General features: G+C 42.9%; 1 protein-coding gene across 2 annotated transcripts in view; it reads left to right on the top strand.

The window, feature by feature from the left end:
- The window catches only part of ano10a (anoctamin 10a), a 45,490-nt gene that overhangs the window by 12,877 nt on the left and 11,100 nt on the right, over window positions 1–21,513 (top strand). For both annotated transcript variants that reach the window (XM_031812147.1, XM_031812148.1), the window contains one exon: window positions 11,797–11,913. In XM_031812147.1, the coding sequence (XP_031668007.1) occupies window positions 11,797–11,913 (117 nt within the window). The remainder of the gene's footprint in view (window positions 1–11,796; window positions 11,914–21,513) is intronic.

The following is a 21,513-nucleotide window of genomic DNA, read 5'->3' as shown; positions in this document are numbered from 1 at the left end:
CCATGGACTCAGTCTAGTCAATGCAAAATGTTACGAGGGCCCTTCGGCTCTGTCTCTCTCGCTCTCCTGGTTAGCTGTTATTCCTCTGTCCTCTCTGTGATTGGCTGGGACAGGGCTCATTGTTGAGCAGGTGATACCTGGGTAATTACTGTACAGCATGGCATACTTCACAGAGCAGTAACCAGGCAACAGGGTAGCCGAGCCACGGACACAGAGACGGTCGGAAGGAGGGGAGAGAGAAGGCTAAGGATCAGGAGTAATTGAAACACTTGATGATCCCTTGGCAGTCAGGGCATCCAGGCCAGGCATTCTCTCCAACCTCTGCCTCTCTGATGCACTGATCCCAGTATAAGCGGTCACTAGACATTGGATTGATGGAACATTCCTAGATGTAATGATTAGCCTACATGTAAAGATTATTACACCAAGTTTGCACACACTAAAATGCTGTTGTCATTGTCAAATTGAATGTGTTTGTACATTTGCACAGATTATGTAATAGTTATGCATTTTGTGAGATGTTAACCTACCCTTTCATGCATTATCCATTGACCAAAGCACAGACTGACTATACTTTTTAAAAATTAGATGAAATAAACATTCCACGGAACAAGGAGAAATCGGGAGGAAATATTTATATTTGACCTTCCATCCTATTCCCAGATAAAGCCTATACTATTTGTGCAAGTAAAACACATCAGTAGTCTTTGTTGTCACTTTCCCCATGAGGGTTAAAAAGGAAGGAAGTCAGAGAGCCAATCCCATTTGAAGGTGTTTTTCAGATAATCAGATTAGAATCCAGCACAGGTTTGCCATGCCCCAGACCCTGGGCACTGACAGTTGGCATTCCCTGTACCAACCAATCTAATCCCTATATACAGTAGCTAGTGCACTAGGTTTGGCAAAGGCCCATAGTGCTCTGGTCAAAAAGTAGTGCACTATGTAGGGAATAGGGTGACATTTGGGATGTGTCCTGTGTACCAACTTAATCCCTGAACACTGCATCTAGTGTGGCTTTTACTTTGCTGTTTGATTTAAATATGTAAATTTATTTCTCGCTATCAAACAGTGACACATTTTTAGAAAATGTTACCTAAGCTCTCTCCCTGTGTGTTTGTCAGGGTTTCCGTTGTGAAAATGTGGTGCCAGACATTTGACCTATAGCATTTTCATTTAATTAACGGACATTTGAGAAATGTACTGGTCCAATATGATTAGGGTGTCTGCCCACGGTGCTCAGAATGACAGAAATCACATTTTAGATTATGGTAATTCATTTTAACAGAACATGTAGGTGGAGGATGCAATGACGTGCGTCCTTACCGCGCACTTTGAATACGTTAGAATAACTGTCCACATGTAACTTTTTCTCAGCCAAAATCACTAGTATATGCATAGGCGGGGCGTGAGTTTCAAGTTCTTAAATAATAAACTGAGCTCCTCAGTTATGTTTTCTTCGCCTCACATTGTCAACGAAGTCTCTTGTTTTTTAAAATCCATTGTGAAAGATAGTTCCTCAGAATTTGAAAAATCTTTCCAACACTCCCAGCCTCGATAATCACCAAGCGTTGGTGTGAAAAAGCGAAATATCATGATCTGATGATCCCATATAGCTAGTGGAAACGTCATTAAAAAACAGCTGTCTGTCCGGAGTTCACTGGCACAGAAACTTCAAGGGGCTGGAATAGGCTAGTTGATACAGTGTTGTTCCCTATCAACAGCTTTTGGCCAGACCCAGTTGATGATTTGATACAATGTTCATACAACTTCTCTAGCAATAGCCTAAGTCAAGACAGACAGAAAGGGAGGCAGACAGGCGGAGCAGAGATGAATGTGATTGAAAGAACCAACATTTTAATCAGGATATTTTCTACTGTGTTTATTTGTCAGCTTTAGGCCTATGTAATGTACTTAGTTGATGATGGAAGATATAGCCTATAGGCCAATGCAGCAGTAGGCCTATCTCTGAGTTCAATGCGCTCTTCTTTAGCCACCAATGGATCACAGTGTGTCCATGTGGCGGAGGCTGGCACTCTCGCCTTTTTACATATTTAGCATTTTACTTCAGATTTCTATGATTAACCACGTGACAATTATTTTGAGAAATTACAATTGTATTATTGAAATGAAACTGTTCCATGAAAATGTGCATATAAAATAATCATAACTGTCACGCAGGTCGGTAGAAATGGTAGGATAGATTGTAAACTTCCCCAAACTTGAAACTCAGGAGCTGCCTGTGTGCTTTACTATAACACACATTAAACATATTTGTGAACGAGCAAGCGCGTGCAGACATAGGAGGTCCGGTGCCCGCGTATGTCTATCAAAGGCCATCCAACTGATTAGTTTTGTCGCCGGTGTTGTGCCGAAAACCTGCCCCTTGCCAGAACACACCCCCTTCACGTGAACGCGCACACACTCGATTCTTCATTGCTGCGACTTGCTTGCTAGTTGAGATTTCTGATCAGTTAGGCTGCGTTTCATTTGATTTGTTATGTCGGTTTGATCGGGGTTGGGGGGGGGGGGCACTAGTAATATCTGCAGTTTTCGGTTTGACTATTTGTTTCAAGTGTATTTTCTGGCCGAAATCCCCCACCCCTTTCTAATTTCCTTAATTTTGTGGCTATAGTCAAATACTTTCTGTGGCTCACAACAGTCAAATACTTTCTATAGAACAAACGTCACGTATAGGCAACTAAAATTAATAATTAATGTGTGTTATATTACAGACAAGGGAGTATATTACAGACAAGGGAGTAAAGGGAGTGTATTACAGACAAGGGAGTAAAGGGAGTATATTACAGACAAGGGAGTATATTACAGACAAGGGAGTAAAGGGAGTATATTACAGACAAGGGAGTAAAGGGAGTATATTACAGACAAGGGAGTATATTACAGACAAGGGAGTAAAGGGAGTATATTACAGACAAGGGAGTAAAGGGAGTATATTACAGACAAGGGAGTATATTACAGACAAGGGAGTATATTACAGACAAGGGAGTATATTACAGACAAGGGAGTAAAGGGAGTATATTACAGACAAGGGAGTAAAGGGAGTATATTACAGACAAGGGAGTAAAGGGAGTATATTCCAGACAAGGGAGTATATTACAGACAAGGGAGTATATTACAGACAAGGGAGTAAAGGGAGTATATTACAGACAAGGGAGTAAAGGGAGTATATTACAGACAAGGGAGTATATTACAGACAAGGGAGTAAAGGGAGTATATTACAGACAAGGGAGTAAAGGGAGTATATTACAGACAAGGGAGTATATTACAGACAAGGGAGTATATTACAGACAAGGGAGTAAAGGGAGTATATACAGACAAGGGAGTATATTACAGACAAGGGGAGTATATTACAGACAAGGGAGTATATTACAGACAGGGAGTAAAGGGAGTATATTACAGACAAGGGAGTATATTACAGACAAGGGAGTAAAGGGAGTATATTACAGACAAGGGAGTATATTTACAGACAAGGGAGTAAAGGAGTATATTAACAGACAAGGGAGTACAGGAGTATATTACAGACAAGGGAGTATATTACAGACAAGGGAGTAAAGGGAGTATATTACAGACAAGGGAGTATATTACAGACAAGGGAGTAAAGGGAGTATATTACAGACAAGGGAGTATATTACAGACAAGGGAGTAAAGGGAGTATATTACAGACAAGGGAGTATATTACAGACAAGGGAGTATATTACAGACAAGGGAGTATATTACAGACAAGGGAGTAAAGGGAGTATATTACAGACAAGGGAGTATATTACAGACAAGGGAGTATATTACAGACAAGGGAGTAAAGGGAGTATATTACAGACAAGGGAGTAAAGGGAGTATATTACAGACAAGGGAGTAAAGGGAGTATATTCCAGACAAGGGAGTATATTACAGACAAGGGAGTAAAGGGAGTATATTACAGACAAGGGAGTATATTACAGACAAGGGAGTATATTACAGACAAGGGAGTAAAGGGAGTATATTACAGACAAGGGAGTAAAGGGAGTATATTACAGACAAGGGAGTATATTACAGACAAGGGAGTAAAGGGAGTATATTACAGACAAGGGAGTAAAGGGAGTATATTCCAGACAAGGGAGTATATTACAGACAAGGGAGTATATTACAGACAAGGGAGTAAAGGGAGTATATTACAGACAAGGGAGTATATTACAGACAAGGGAGTATATTACAGACAAGGGAGTATATTACAGACAAGGGAGTAAAGGGAGTATATTACAGACAAGGGAGTATATTACAGACAAGGGAGTAAAGGGAGTATATTACAGACAAGGGAGTAAAGGGAGTATATTACAGACAAGGGAGTATATTACAGACAAGGGAGTAAAGGGAGTATATTACAGACAAGGGAGTATATTACAGACAAGGGAGTATATTACAGACAAGGGAGTAAAGGGAGTATATTACAGACAAGGGAGTATATTACAGACAAGGGAGTATATTACAGACAGGGAGTAAAGGGAGTATATTACAGACAAGGGAGTAAAGGGAGTATATTACAGACAAGGGAGTAAAGGGAGTATATTACAGACAAGGGAGTATATTACAGACAAGGGAGTATATTACAGACAAGGGAGTATATTACAGACAAGGGAGTAAAGGGAGTATATTACAGACAAGGGAGTATATTACAGACAAGGGAGTATATTACAGACAAGGGAGTAAAGGGAGTATATTACAGACAAGGGAGTAAAGGGAGTATATTACAGACAAGGGAGTATATTACAGACAAGGGAGTAAAGGGAGTATATTACAGACAAGGGAGTAAAGGGAGTATATTCCAGACAAGGGAGTATATTACAGACAAGGGAGTATATTACAGACAAGGGAGTAAAGGGAGTATATTACAGACAAGGGAGTATATTACAGACAAGGGAGTATATTACAGACAAGGGAGTATATTACAGACAAGGGAGTAAAGGGAGTATATTACAGACAAGGGAGTATATTACAGACAAGGGAGTAAAGGGAGTATATTACAGACAAGGGAGTAAAGGGAGTATATTACAGACAAGGGAGTATATTACAGACAAGGGAGTAAAGGGAGTATATTACAGACAAGGGAGTATATTACAGACAAGGGAGTATATTACAGACAAGGGAGTATATTACAGACAAGGGAGTAAAGGGAGTATATTACAGACAAGGGAGTATATACAGACAAGGGAGTATATTACAGACAAGGGAGTAAAGGGAGTATATTACAGACAAGGGATTATATTACAGACAAGGGAGTATATTACAGACAAGGGAGTAAAGGAGTATATTACAGACAAGGGAGTAAAGGGAGTATATTACAGACAAGGGAGTAAAGGGAGTATATTACAGACAAGGGAGTAAAGGGAGTATATTACAGACAAGGGAGTAAAGGGAGTATATTACAGACAAGGGAGTAAAGGGAGTATATTACAGACAAGGGAGTATATTACAGACAAGGGAGTAAAGGGAGTATATTACAGACAAGGGAGTATATTACAGACAAGGGAGTATATTACAGACAAGGGAGTAAAGGGAGTATATTACAGACAAGGGAGTAAAGGGAGTATATTACAGACAAGGGAGTAAAGGGAGTATATTCCAGACAAGGGAGTATATTACAGACAAGGGAGTATATTACAGACAAGGGAGTAAAGGGAGTATATTACAGACAAGGGAGTATATTACAGACAAGGGAGTATATTACAGACAAGGGAGTATATTACAGACAAGGGAGTAAAGGGAGTATATTACAGACAAGGGAGTAAAATGTAGTCAAACAACAAACATTTCAGAACAACTACTAGTTGAATAAGACATCGGAGAGATGATGAATTTTGGCAAAGAGATTTATGTGTAGACTAATACACTTGAAACAAATAGCCAACCGAAAACTGCAGACATTACTAGATCCTCCCCCGCGATCAAACTGACATAAAAAGTAAAATGAAACGCAGCCTAATGTGATCAGAAATCTCAAGTCGCAGCAATGAAGAATTGAGTGTGTGCGTGTTCACGCGAAGAGGTGTTGGGGGGGGGGGGGATTCTGGCAGGGGGGCGATTTTAGGCACAACACCGGCCCTGCTGGAGACCGAAGCAAAATCTTTTTTAATCAGACAAACTCTGCCAACACTGATAAACAATCAATTAAAATGACGTTGTCCATATAATGGTCCTACTATCAGGGGAGACAAATAGAATATGACGTCCATCTAAACTGGAGCAGGAAACTGTTGTCCAATAACTAACTTTTTAAAGTAGCACTGATATGAATATGCGCAGTGCGCACTCACCAGGGATATACTGGTGCCAATAAGATAGACTATAGGCCTACTGTTGTTCGCTCAACTAAAAGACAGATTTGAGTATTTTCATTGTCTTCTCTTTACAGCAATAGCCATTTGCTTTCCAAACTATGTTTCCCCGCAATTTAATTTATAATTATTGCGATACGGCTGGCTGGTCTTCTACTTTTCCTTGACAGTCGCAGCTCAACAATCATCTATTTGATATTTGCAACGTGCACAGCCTAAATTGCGTGAGCTGCCTTTCCTTCCGACTTGTAGGCAATGAGATTTAAAACAACAAGACTAGGGGACGCTAATGGTCCTCTGTGGCTAAATCATGATTTAGTTGCCTATTTTGAATGATTTTATTTCTGTATTGTAGGCTAATTGGGCTATCATTTTGGCAATTTATTTCAATTTACTTAGGGAAAGCTTAGCTTCCCCTAGCATTATGGGCTCGCCGCCTATTTAATTTTTAAATTTTACCTTTATTTAACCAGGCAAGTCAGTTAAGAACACATTCTTATTTTCAGTGACGGCCTGGGAACAGTGGGTTAACTGCCTGTTCAGGGGCAGAACGACAGATTTGTACCTTGTCAGCTCGGGGGTTTGAACTCACAACCTTCCGGTTACTAGTCCAACACTCTAACCACTGCAGCCTGTCAATCTACTATTTATTTATTTATTTTACCTTTATTTAACCAGGTAGGCAAGTTGAGAACAAGTTCTCATTTACAATTGCGACCTGGCCAAGATAAAGCAAAGCAGTTTACTATCCCCCATAGTAAAAAATAATTGACCTATTCTATTGGTCAGCTTGTAGAGAAAACAAAATAGCCCAAACAGACCCTGTGACAGTTTTGGGACAATTGATTTTTTTTTTTTTTTAAAGCAAGTTTGTGCAACAGACCAGAACATTTAGCTGAAAAATGTAAAATTGGCATTTGTGTGTGTGTGTGTGTGTGTGTGTGTGTGTGTGTGTGTGTGTGTGTGTGTGTGTGTGTGTGTGTGTGTGTGTGTGTGTGTGGACAGAAACAGAACATCCAGTGACAACTCTGACAGAGGTTTGTCCAGTAATTCACAACCCAGGATGAAATACTAATGACCTGTCTGGGAGAGGAGAGGACGGTCAGTCAGTCATTCGGTTTGCTCTGTCTGTCCTAGTGATTTATCTCAAATAAAGGTTGACACAGAGGAGAGAGGAAGGGGAGTTGTGATGTATGGTGGAGTAGTAAGTACCTCTGTCTGGATACAGAAGCTGGGCTGGCACACCGCTACTGCAGAGGTGAAGTGAAGATGTCCGTTTAGCCTGCTGACGATCAAGGACGCAGGTGGAGACGACTTCTTAAGATGGGACATAATGGGAGTGTATGCAGCCCAACTCTACTGCAGACTGTGTGTGGTCTTATTAACCACTCTTACTGTGTCATTGGTGTAACAGCCAGAATAGCAGGAGGGTGTCACAGATCCATAACACTAGTGTGCTGACGATATCTGAATTGTGCCTCTGAAATCGTGCCGCAAAACCCCATATGGTTGGTATTTCACAACATGAGTCATAATGAACGGTGGGCATGTATCTACTGTAGGTATGGGAAGTGGGAGAGGGGCTATTATTTTCATGGGGATGAACTGAAATTGAACTCGCACTGTAGATAAAGTGGGCTTGATATTCACTGTAGATAAAGTGGGCTTGATATTCACTGCAGTGTTAAGGGCCGTCCACACCTAGGACATTAACTAGAATGATAATTTTAGATTTGTATCTTGATAGTTTTTGTTATAGTCATTGTCCTAGGTGAGGGCGGCCCTTAAAGATGGTTATTAGGAAGTGTTTAGTACTATGACAGAGTCGAGAGATGTCAGAATGTATAGGGAGGTAAACGAAAGGTTGCTGGTTCGAATCCCCTAGCCAACTAGGTGAAAAATCTGTCGGTGCCCTTGAGCAAGGCACTTAACCCTAATTGCTCCCTTAAGTCGCTCTGGATAAGAGCATCTGCTAAATGACAACAACTAAATAGACCGTTCCTTAGCCGTCCCTTCGTGCCTTGGTCCTTTATAATGCTGAAATATGATAACACTCCCTGGTATAATGCAGCTGGCTTTATTTGTTTGGCTCCTAACAACGCTGTCTATCTTTCTCCCTCACGGTTTGCTTTGCCAAAGGGAAATCAGCTATTGTCCTCTGAAGCCACTGTGATGTAGTCTGTGGTGTGTGTTGTTGAAGTCCAGAACCCTTTGTACCCAGTAACTGAATGTCTGATTCTGTCACCATGGTTGTGGTCTCCTTTTCTATTCTGTAGAGCACGATCAGCCTAGTGCTAGCTCTAGTCATATCTGTGCATTGACTCAGATACTGTGCCCTGAATCCCACTGTATTCCCTATTTAGTACACTACTTTTGACCAGGGCCCATAGGTCACAGGTCAAAAGTAGTACACTATATATGGAATAGGGTGCCATTTGGGACTGAACCTGTGTATTAATGTAGTGTGCATCAGCTCTGTGTGAAGCTGTGCCCCCCTGCTGACTGGCAACTCTATTTACAGCCCTTTGTAGTCCTGTTCAATGCTATTCTTCTACTATATATGACTCCAGTCTAGTCTTATTGAAGCTACCTGCCTGCTGTACTGAATAATCTCTGCAGGCCTGGAGACCTCTCCACAACCCTTCCTGTCTCCTCTGCCCATCAATGCCTTGGGTGCGTCCCAAATAGCACCATGTTCCCTATATAGAGCATTACTTTTGACCAGGGCCCAGAGGAACAGGTCTCACACCGACCTCGCGGTACATCGAAGAACAGTAGAGGAAACAGTACCTGCCTCGAGAGATCAATAAACGGAAATTGGATCGAGCTGAAGTAACTTGGTATGAATCATCTTGATGTAATCATTCATTCTCATGTGGGAGACGTGCCACCTCTTTCTGCATTAGTCTCATATCCTTATAGAACACACAGTCTGCTGCCAGACTCTGGCCTGTCACATTGTGTGAATGCACGGTGCTCCATGAGGCTCATTCTCACTCTGCAGTTGGCTGTCCCAAGGGTTACTGCAGAACCATGTCTCCGCAACATGTCGAAGTGTTTATGGCAAGCCACCAATGGCCGCCTTTCAGACGAGATCTATTCACAAACCCCCGACGTGAAAAGTTAGATTAAGAAATTCTGTTCGTGCCGCTTCACAGAATAAATTGTAAAAAATGACTCCCGATCAGTTGGAATCAAAGTGGATTGAAATGCTAATTTGCTAAATGAACAAGGCAGTGCAGTTCTGGCCCCAGCTACATGGGGTGAATACTGAGCAGAGGGGATTATGGTACAAAAGGCCACAGATTGCCATGCTAGCACTTACAGGTACTGTCTCAATTCACACTTATGCACTGTTTAGAGCATCATAGAGAAGTAGTTTGATATTGAGTCAGGGCCTCAAGATGAAATGTAGCCCTTTCAACTAACATTTGCATTTGTTAGTGTTCTTTGGTTTTCCAACGTGTGCCAGGCCAACCGTATCTCTCTAAATGCCCATAAACTCCTACTGTCAAGTACCAATCAGCTAAAAGGCTGTGGTGTTTTTAATGTTGCATATCAATCAGTGTAACAACCTCAGTCAGCATTGAGGCCAGACAGACTGGACTCCCTTCGCCCTTTTACATTGGCTATACTGTAAATTCTACTACTTAGCTCACATTTACTGCATCCCAAATGGCCCCCTTTTCCCTACATTGTGCACTACCCCTGAGAGGCCTTGGTCAAAAGTAGTGTACTATGAAGGTATTGTGTTGCCAATTGGGATACACAATTGTCTGTAATAAAGTAGTGTACGGCTGAAGGACTGAGAGAGAGGGAGCGCCACACACACCTCCCCATCCTTCTAGCCCAAACCACCTATCTGAAGAACACTTTCCATAGGAGAAAATCGCCTGTAATAACAGTGTTTGGAGGTTTTCAGTCGACAACATTTGTCAGGCCTAACATGTATGAAGCCTTTTACTGCGATGAAAGCGGTGGCTGAATCCGATGGTATTTCGGCTGGCACATACTGATGAGGTACAGCGTGTTGTGGCAGCTGGCAATTCTCCAGCAATGACAGACCTGCTTTGCATAGCAGTGTGTTGGCATCGATTCAGAGTAATAAAGCTGGTTTCTGGTCATGCAGTTCGAAGTACACTTCTCTCGGCCGTAAAAAATGTATTGAGAAAAAAATGATGTATGTGTTGGATATTGGTCAGGTTGCTACCTCTCACACCTTATCTTACCTCACCTCACCTCAGAGGGGCTGTGAAGATAACAGGTGTGCTCTTTGCCACGAGTCGTCCTCCTCACCCCACTTCCCCTTTGTCTGCTGTTCATCTGTCTCCTCCAATCACCTCAGAGGCAGGAGGGTGGGCCAGTGTTGTACTGGGGGGCCTCTTTCCGTATTCACAGCACTCTCTTCTCTCTTCCTTTTGAGAGATTGGGATTGTATTTTCAGCAAAGCCCTCTTGCCTGTCTTTACCATTACAGTTTAATATTGAGCTCCAGTGAACTGCTTAGGGGCTGATTTAAAGAGTTAGGGTCCAGAAGGGTCTTCAGCTTCTTAACTCTCACACAGAATAATCAGCAGGGTCTTACTGCATGTTTGTCACCCTGTAGTCTCCTGTTTTACTTACAGTATTTCAAGACATTCTTTGATTATCTGGCCCTTAGTTAAGAGGCGTGATCTCTTAAATGGTAACCCTTTCAACATTATATCCTGTAAAATAACGGATAAATAGAATAATTATTTTTATTTTATTTTTTATGGTTTGGCGTGTTTATGGTTGTACGGGTTCTTTTACCTGACGCAGGTTTCACGTGAAAACACGAGTCAATGGATTGGCTCATACATTGACCTGATCTGCAGGTTTCATGTGAAAACAGGACTGTTTTCAGACTGTGTGGGTCAGGTCAGCTGCTTGTTGTTAGCCTCGCTCTGAGAAGGAATGAGGCTAGTTCTGAAAGAACAGGGAATGTTCTGGTTAACTTGACTGACGTTGTTGCCCCATTGGGGAAACATTGTTGCAGTATCATGTACATGTTTAAATACAGTAGACTACAAATGACAATACAACATTCACAAGTTCCATCCAGCATATACAGATGAAAGAAGACCAGCCTGGTAGATAGGAACATTAACCAGCTGTTTAGAGGGATATCACACCTGACACCAATGATAGTCTAGTTTTGTAATGTCAATGATTGGACACCGGTCGGTGATGGTGTTTGTTTGTCTCCAGAGCAGTTTAGATTGTGTTGTGATGTTTCACTTCAGCAGCGTATCACGTTGCATCTGTTCAATCAGTTTAAAACTATTAATTATATCAACTATATATATATTTCTGTTTCTGAATTCTAGGATAATAGAGAAATATAGTTTCTCAGTACAATATAACATCATAACACATGTCTACTTTTCCTGTTACATGTCCTAAAGTCTCCCCATACTTCCCTGTTGTTCCTCTGTCTGCTGTTGTGGTTGCAGCACTTCCTCTTGGCCTCCAAGTTCATCCTGACCTTTGTGATCCCAGACGTCCCCAAACACATCCAGATCAAACTGTCACGTCTGGAGTTTGAGTCCCTGGAGGCTCTGAAGAAAAGGGTAAGTTTGACTGACTGACTGAACCCCTCAACTGTATGGTGTGTTGAATAACGCTAGCATGACATACAGAGTGGTTTGACCTAACTTGAGTCTATTAAGGTGAAAAAAAGCAGGTACCATCACTCAACCTTAAACTCTTTGGGGTGTGTATAAACCAAAAAACTATGAAGTTCCCAAAAATAACATGAAGGGACTTCAAGGTGAATAAAATGTATAAAGTAACCCTAGATGAAGGAAAGCCACAGACTTCTGTGTGGATAAGCTGGGTATATGAGGTGTACGGCTGACGTGACTCTCTCTGAGACACCCATCAGGTTTATCATCTAGGTCCGATGGTTTAATGATCCATGCAGAAGGTTGTTCACGCTGCAGCTAACTAACAAACTGTGTGTGCGTGTGCAATATTGTAATGCGTTAATGAGGCTCTGCTATTTTGGCAGATGTTTATCACCTTGCATGTAGCTCAGAAGCAGGTCACACACACTCACACAGAGGACACCATCATCTGATTTCCCAGCACCAGAAAGAACCTGTCTATAAACGGCTTACATACCGTGTATAATTAAGGACAAAACAACAGATTATTTAGCAGAATAATGCAGACCCATTTTTCTCTCCATAACACATGAATGGAGACCCATATCTCTCTCCATAACAGAATAATGCAGACCCATATTTCTCTCCATAACACATGAATGCAGACCCATATCTCTCTCCATAACAGAATAATGCAGACCCATATCTCTCTCCATAGCAGAATAATGCAGACCCATATTTCTCTCCATAACAGAATAATGCAGACCCATATCTCTCAATAACAGAATAATACAGACCCATATTTCTCTCCATAACAGAATAATGCAGACCAATATCTCTCCCCATAACACCATAATGCAGACCCATATCTCTCTCCATAACACCATAATGCAGACCCATATCTCTCTCCATAACACCATAATGCAGACCCAGATCTCTCTCCATAACACATGAATGCAGACCCATATCTCTCCATAACACATACCATATCTCTCTCCATAATACATTAAGGCATACCCATATCTCTCTCCATAACAGAATAATGCAGACCCATATCTCTCTCCATAACAGAATAATGCAGACCCATATCTCTCTCCATAACAGAATAATGCAGACCCATATCTCTCTCCATAACAGAATAATGCAGACCCATATCTCTCTCCATAACAGAATAATGCAGACCCATATTTCTCCATAACAGAATGACGCAGACCGATATCTCTCTCCATAACAGAATAACACAGACCCATATCTCTCTCCATAACGGAATAATGCAGACCCATATTTCTCTCCATAACAGAATAATGCAGACCCATATTTCTCTCCATAACAGAATAATGCAGACCCATATTTCTCTCCATAACAGAATAATGCAGACCCATATCTCTCTCCATAACACCATAATGCAGACCCATATCTCTCTCCATAACACATGAATGCAGACCCATCTCTCTCTCCACAATACATTAAGGCATACCCATATCTCTCTCCATAACACCATAATGCTGACTCATATCTCTCTCCATAACAGAATAATGCAGACCCATATCTCTCCATAACAGAATAATGCAGACCCATATCTCTCCATAACAGAATAATGCAGACCCATATCTCTCTCCATAACAGAATAATACAGACCCATATCTCTCTCCATAACAGAATAATGCAGACCCATATCTCTCCATAACAGAATAATGCAGACCCATATCTCTCTCCATAATACATTAAGGCATACCCATATCTCTCCATAACAGAATAATGCAGACCCATATCTCTCTCCATAACAGAATAATACAGACCCATATCTCTCTCCATAACAGAATAATACAGACCCATATTTCTCTCCATAACAGAATCATGCAGATCCATATTTCTCTCCATAACACCATAATGCAGACCCATCTTTCTCTCCATAACAGAATAATGCAGACCCATATTTCTCTCCATAACACCATAATGCAGACCCATCTCTCTCTCCATAACAGAATAATGCAGACCCATATTTCTCTCCATAACACCATAATGCAGACCCATATCTCTCTCCATAACAGAATAATGCAGACCCATATCTCTCCCCATAACACCATAATGCAGACCCATCTCTCTCCATAACACCATAATACAGACCCATATCTCTCTCCATAGTACATTAAGGCATACCCATATCTCTCTCCATAACACCATAATGCAGACTCATATCTCTCTCCATAATACATTAAGGCATACCCATATCTCTCTCCATAACAGAATAATGCAGACCCATATCTCTCCATAACACCATAATGCAGACCCATATATCTGACCATAACACCATAATGCAGACCCATATCTCTGACCATAACACCATAATGCTGACCCATATCTCTCCATAACACCATAATGCAGACTCATATCTCTCTCCATAACACCATAATGCAGACCCATATCTCTCCATAACACCATAATGCAGACCCATATCTCTCTCCATAACAGCTTCATGTAATGTATTCAGTCCCTCAATACATCTCCCAGAGCACTTTGGTAAAGATAAATGACAGGAGTTAGGTTAATGGTATTGATATGAGTATGCTGTTGAGCAGTAGCTTGCCTCAGCTTGGCACTGCAGTCATTTACTGGATTAAGGCTGAGTGCTTCAGCAATAAGCTAGCATGTCTTAGCTAGCTATCATTTCTCTCAGCACTGCAGAAAGAAGGGCGGGCCATGAAATACATCACATTGATTGGTGGTATTTCTGATGCTTCTTGTTCTTGTCCAGCTGAATGCTGAATTTAAGCAGATTTTAACAGGATTGGTTGATTTCTTGGTTTGTTTGTGCAGAGCCAGGCCCATGGGCGGTAAGTTGCTTTGGGTCGTCTGACTGAACTCTGCTATGCAGGTTGTGAGTTTGTCTGGTTATGGTTTGAATTGAAAGCTTCACCTATAATACCTAATGCCTGATATTAATCGTGTGAATAGAGATGGATAAGCTACTTAATAATGTCTATGTGTCTTGCCCAAGTTGGTCTTGTGGTGAGGTTTGTGTATGGTATGTGTTGTGATGGTACTTGGTTACTGCCTTGTGTTGAACTGACTGTTTTCAACCCAGTCCCAGGCACATGAGTAGTGCCCCTGCTACCATGGCTATTGAACGTCTTGCCGTTTGTCTTAATAACTCCATAAGTCATTCATTTTAATCTCCCTCTAGCACTGTCCTTCTCCTCATCCCACCATCAAAACCCAATTAATATCATCTAGTGGCTGTCCATCTTGATTCCTAATCATTACAGATATTCTCAAGTTTGACATGGCCTTTGCTTCATCAGGTTAAACATTCTTGATGAAATTAAGTCGGGCCGGGCAGACAGGGCGGGCAGTCGGGCCGGGCAGACAGGCCGGGCGGGCAGTCGGGCCGGGCAGACGGGGCGGGCGGGCAGTCGGGCCGGGCAGACAGGGCGGGCGGGCGGGCAGTCGGGCCGGGCAGACAGGGCGGGCGGGCGGGCAGTCGGGCCGGGCAGACAGGGCGGGCGGGCAGTCGGGCCGGGCAGACGGGGCGGGCGGGCGGGCAGACAGGCCGGGCAGACAGGGCGGGGCGGGCAGTCGGGCCGGGCAGACAGGGCGGGCAGACAGGGCGGGCGGGCAGTCGGGCCGGGCAGACAGGGCGGGCAGACAGGGCGGGCGGGCAGTCGGGCCGGGCAGACAGGGCGGGCAGTCGGGCCGGGCAGACAGGGCGGGCGGGCAGTCGGGCCGGGCAGTCGGGCCGGGCAGACAGGGCGGGCAGACAGGGCGGGCAGTCGGGCCGGGCAGACAGGGCGGGCAGTCGGGCCGGGCAGTCGGGCCGGGCAGACAGGGCGGGCAGTCGGGCCGGGCAGACAGGGCGGGCAGTCGGGCCGGGCAGACAGGGCGGGCATTGAGTCTTTGAGTGACAGGAGTTGATGGACCTTTCAGTCAACCCCAAGGTGTTGTATCATGTCAGGTAATCAGTCAGAACCACAGCCTTCCACTGGATATGTCATCATGCATCACCTTGTACTGCAGCCTCTACTGATGACGGAAAGAAAGCCTTGATTCCACTGGAGTTCTGTCCGGGGTCAGTTGTGAGAGGAGGACGGAGGGACGGCCATCTTCCTGTGTCTGTCTGCATCTGGCCTAGTCAATCCAACGTTTTCCACCGCTTCAGCAGGCAGAGGCGAATAAGCTGTCTTGCCAGCCAATGGGCTTTGTGGCCTGGGGAAAACCCTTTCCTTCCTCTGGCACAGGGGGAACTGATCAGAGCAGGTGCATGGGCTAAAATCCAGCATTTTCCACTGCTTCAGCAAGGGGAGGGAAGCCATAGAGATACATACACTTAGATACATACTGTACAACTAGCTATCACTGAAGGGAGCAGCCAATGTCCTGGGGAAAATCCCTTCCTTCCTTTGGCACAGGAGGAATGTAGTCGTGATCAGAGCAGGTGCCTCACCGGTGGAAACCCCCTATCAACACCTTAGTCGCTGGCTGTCCACCAGCACTAGCCACCACTGCCAGAGGTGACTGTGACCCCCTGGAGAGAAGGCCACAGAGACAGATACTGTACTATACAGAGGAGAGACAGATACTGTACTATACAGAGGAGAGACAGATACTGTACTATACAGAGGAGAGACCGATACTGTACTATACAGAGGAGAGACAGATATTGTACTATACAGAGGAGAGACAGATACTGTACTATACAGAGGAGAGACAGATACTGTACTATACAGAGGAGAGACCGATACTGTACTATACAGAGGAGAGACAGATACTGTACTATACAGAGGAGAGACAGATACTGTACTATACAGAGGAGAGACAGATACTGTACTATACAGAGGAGAGACAGATACTGTACTATACAGAGGAGAGACAGATACTGTACTATACAGAGGAGAGACAGATACTGTACTATACAGAGGAGAGACAGATACTGTACTATACAGAGGAGAGACAGATACTGTACTATACAGAGGAGAGACTGATACTGTACTATACAGAGGAGAGACAGATGCTGTACTATACAGAGGAGAGACAGATGCTGTACTATACAGAGGAGAGACAGATACTGTACTATACAGAGGAGAGACAGATACTGTACTATACAGAGGAGAGACAGATACTGTACTATACAGAGGAGAGACAGATACTGTACTATACAGAGGAGAGACAGATACTGTACTATACAGAGGAGAGACAGATACTGTACTATACAGAGGAGAGACAGATACTGTACTATACAGAGGAGAGACAGATACTGTACTATACAGAGGAGAGACAGATACTGTACTATACAGAGGAGAGACTGATACTGTACTATACAGAGGAGAGACAGATGCTGTATTATACAGAGTAGAGGTTGACCGATTTATGGTTGATACCAATTAATCAGCCGATTTAAAAAGAAATAATAATAATAATAAATAATAATTTAAAATAAAATAAATATATATATTTTTTTAAATTATTTGTAATATATTTGTAATAATGACAATTACAACAATACTGAATTAACACTTATTTTAAATGAACATCATACATCAATAAAATCAATTTCGTCTCAAATAAATAATGAAACATGTTCAATTTCGTTTAAATAATGCAAAAACAACGTGTTGGAGAAGAAAGTAAAAGTTCAATATGTGCCATGTAAGAAAGCTAACGTTTAAGTTCCTTGCTCAGAACATGAGAACATATGAAAGCTGGTGGTTCCTTTTAACATGAGACTTCAATATTCCCAGGTAAGAAGTTTTAGATTGTAGTTATTATAGGAATTATAGGACTATTTCTCTCTACTATTTGTATTTCATTAACCTTAGACTATTGGATGTTCTTATAGGCACTATAGTATTGCCAGCCTAATCTCGGGAGTTGATTGGCTTGGAGTCGTAAACAGCGCAATGCTTGAAGCACAGCAAAGAGCTGCTGGCAAAACGCACAAAAGTGCTGTTTGAATGAATGCTTATGAGCCTGCTGCTGTCTACCACCGCTCAGTCAGACTGCTCTATCAAATATCAAATCATAGACTTAATTATAATAACACACAGAAATACGTGCCTTAGGTCATTTATATGGTCAAATCCAGAAACTATCATTTCGAAAACAAAACTTTTATTCTTTCAGTGAAATACGGAACCGTTACGCAAGAGGAAGAGACACAATATCCTTAGTTAAAAGAAATTAATGTTAGCAGGCAATATTAACTAAATATGCAGGTTTAAAAATATGTATTTGTGTATTGATTTTAAGAAAGGCATTGATGTTTGTGGTTAGGTACACATTGGTGCAACGACAGTGCTTTTTTGCACGAATGCGCTTGTTAAATCATCACCCGTTAAGCGAATATATGCAATGCAGGACAAGCTAGATAAACTAGTAATATCATCAACCATGTGTAGTTAACTAGTGATTATGTGAAGACTGATTCATTTTTTTCATAAGATATGTTTAATGCTAGCTAGCACCTTACCTTGGCTCCTTGCTGCACTCGCGTAACAGGTAGACGGCATGCCACGCAGTCTCCTCGTGTAGTGCAATGTAATCGGCCATAATCGGTGACCAAAAATGCAGATTACCGATTGTTATTGGCCATTCCGATTAATCGGTCGACCTCTAATACAGAGGAGAGACAGATGCTGTACTATATAGAGAGGAGATATAAACTCATCAAAAAATAAACATCCTCTCACTGTCAACTGCGTTTATTTTCAGCAAACTTAACATGTGTAAATATTTGTATGAACATAAGATTCAACAACTGAGACATAAACTGAACAAGTTCCACAGATATGTGACTAACAGAAATGGAATAATGTGTCCCTGAACAAAGGGGGAGTCAAAAGTAACAGTCAGTGTCTGGTGTGGCCAACAGCTGCATTAAGTACTGCAGTGCATCTCCTCCTCATGGACTGCACCAGATTTGCCAGTTCTTGCTGTGAGACGTTACCCCACTCTTCCACCAAGGCACCTGCAAGGTCCCAGACATTTCTGGGGGGAATGGCCCTAGCCCTCACCCTCCGATCCAACAGGTCCCAGACGTGCTCAATGGGATTGAGATCCGGACTTTTCGCTGGCCATGGCAGAACACTGACATTCCTGTCTTGCAGGAAATCACCCACAGAATGAGCAGTATGGCTGGTGGTATTGTCATGCTGGAGGGTCATGTCAGGATGAGCCTGCAAGAAGGGTACCACATGAGGGAGGAGGATGTCTTCCCTGTAACGCACAGCGTTGAGATTGAGCTTGTTGTCATTGCAGGCAGTCTGATGATGCTGTGACACACCACCCCAGACCATGACGGACTCTCCACCTCCAAATCGATCCCGCTCCAGAGTACAGGCCTCGGTGTAACGCTCATTCCTTCGACGATAAACGCAAATCCGACCATCACCCCCGGTGAGACACAACCGCGACTCGTCAGTGAAGAACACTTTTTGCCAGTCCTGTCTGGTCCAGCAACGGTGGGTTTGTACCCATAGGTGACGTTGTTGCCGGTGATGTCTGGTGAAGGCCTGCCTACAACAGGCCTACAAGCCCTCAGACCAGCCTCTCTCAGCCTATTGCGGACAGTCAGCACTGATGGAGGGATTGTGCGTTCCTGGTGTAACTTGGGCAGTTGTTGTTGCCATCCTGTACCTGTCCTGCAGGTGTGATGTTCGGATGTACCGATCCTGTGCAGTGTGTTGTTACACGTGGTCTGCCACTGGGAGGATGATCAGCTGTCCACCCTGTATCCCTGTAGTGCTGTCTTAGGCGTCTCACAGTACGGACATTGCAATTTGTTGCCCTGGCCACATCTGCAGTCCTCATGCCTCCTTGCAGCATGCCTAAGGTATACGTTCACGCAGATGAGCAGGGACCCTGGGCATCTTTCTTTTGGTGTTTTTCAGAGTCAGTAGAAGTTTTCATAACTGTGACCTTAATTGCCTACACTAACCTACACTTAGTGTCTTAACGACGGTTCCACAGGTGCATGTTCATTAATTGTTTATGGTTCATTGAACATTCATGGGTGTTTAAACCCTTTACGATGAAGATCTGTGAAGTTATTTGGATTTTTATAAATGATCTTTGAAAGACAGGGTCCTGAAAAAGGGTTGTTTCTTTTTTTGCTTAGTTTATATGCAGTGGCTTGCGAAAGTATTCACCCCCTTGACATTTTTCCTATTTTGTTGCCTTACAAACCCCAAAATCTATTTTTTCTAGGTTGTATCATTTGATTTACACAACATGCCTACCACTTTGAATATGCAAAAATATGCTTTGGGTCATTGTCTTGCTGGAAGGTGAACCTCGGTCCCAGTCTAAGATCTCTAGATGACGGAAACAGGTTTCCCTCAAGAATTTCCCTCTATTTAGCTATTTTCCTTCAATTCTGACCAGTTTCCCAGTCCCTGCTGATGGAAAAACATCCCCATAGCATGATATTGCCACCACCATGCTTTACTGTGGGGATGGTATTCTCGGGGTGATGAGAGGTGTTGGGTTAGCGCCAAACGTAGCGTTTTCCTTGATGGTCAAAAAGCTCAATTTTAGTCTCATCTGACCAGAGTACCTTCTTCCATATGTTTGGGGAGTCTCTCACATGCCTTTTGGCTCCAAATGTGTTTGCTTATTTTTTTCTTTAAGCAATGGCTTTTTTCTGGCCACTCTTCCTTAAAGCCCAGCTCTGTGGAGTGTATGCCTTAAAGTGGTCCTATGGACAGATACTCCGATCTCCGCTGTGGAGCTTTGCAGCTCCTTCAGGGTTCTTTGGTCTCTTTGTTGCCTCTCTTATTTATTTATTTCACCTTTTATTTAACCAGGTAGGCCAATTGAGAACAATTTCTCATTTACAACTGAGACCTGGCCAAGATAAAGCAAAGCAGTGCGACACAATCAACAACAGTTACACATAAACAAACGTACAGTCAACACAAAATAATAGAAAAATCGATGTACAGTGTGTGCAAATGTAGGGAGGTAGGCAATAAATAGGCCCTAGAGGTGAAAATAATTACAATTTAGCATTAATACTGGAGTGATAGATGTGCAGATGATGATGTGCAAATAGAGATACTAGGATGCAAGAGGGTAAGTAATAATATGGGGATGACGTAGTCGGGTGTGCTATTTACAGATTGGATGTGTACAGGTACAGTGATCAGTAAGCTTCTCAGACAGCTGATGCTTAAAGTTAGAGGGAGATCTAAGACTCCAGAAAAATTTGTAATTCGTTCCAGTCATTGGCAGCAATCAGAGAACTGGAAGGAAAGGCGGACAAAGGAAGTGTTGGCTTTGGGGGAGACCAGTGCAATATACCTGCTGGAGCGCGTGCTACGGGTGGGTGTTGCTATGGCGACCAGCGAGTGAGGGCTTTACCTAGCAAAGACTTATAGATGACCTGGAGCCAGTGGGTTTGACGATGGATATGTAGTGAGGGCCACCCAACGAGAGCATACAGGTTGCAGTGGTGGGTAGTATATGGGGCTTTGGTGATAAAACAGATGGCACTGTGATAGACTACATCCAGTTTACTGAGTGGAGTGTTGGGAGCTATTATGTAAATGAAATCGCCGAAGTCAAGGATTG

Source organism: Oncorhynchus kisutch, unplaced genomic scaffold, assembly GCF_002021735.2.
Source record: "Oncorhynchus kisutch isolate 150728-3 unplaced genomic scaffold, Okis_V2 Okis02a-Okis13b_hom, whole genome shotgun sequence".
NCBI lineage: Eukaryota > Metazoa > Chordata > Actinopteri > Salmoniformes > Salmonidae > Oncorhynchus > Oncorhynchus kisutch.
This window is presented reverse-complemented; position numbering and strand designations above follow the sequence as displayed.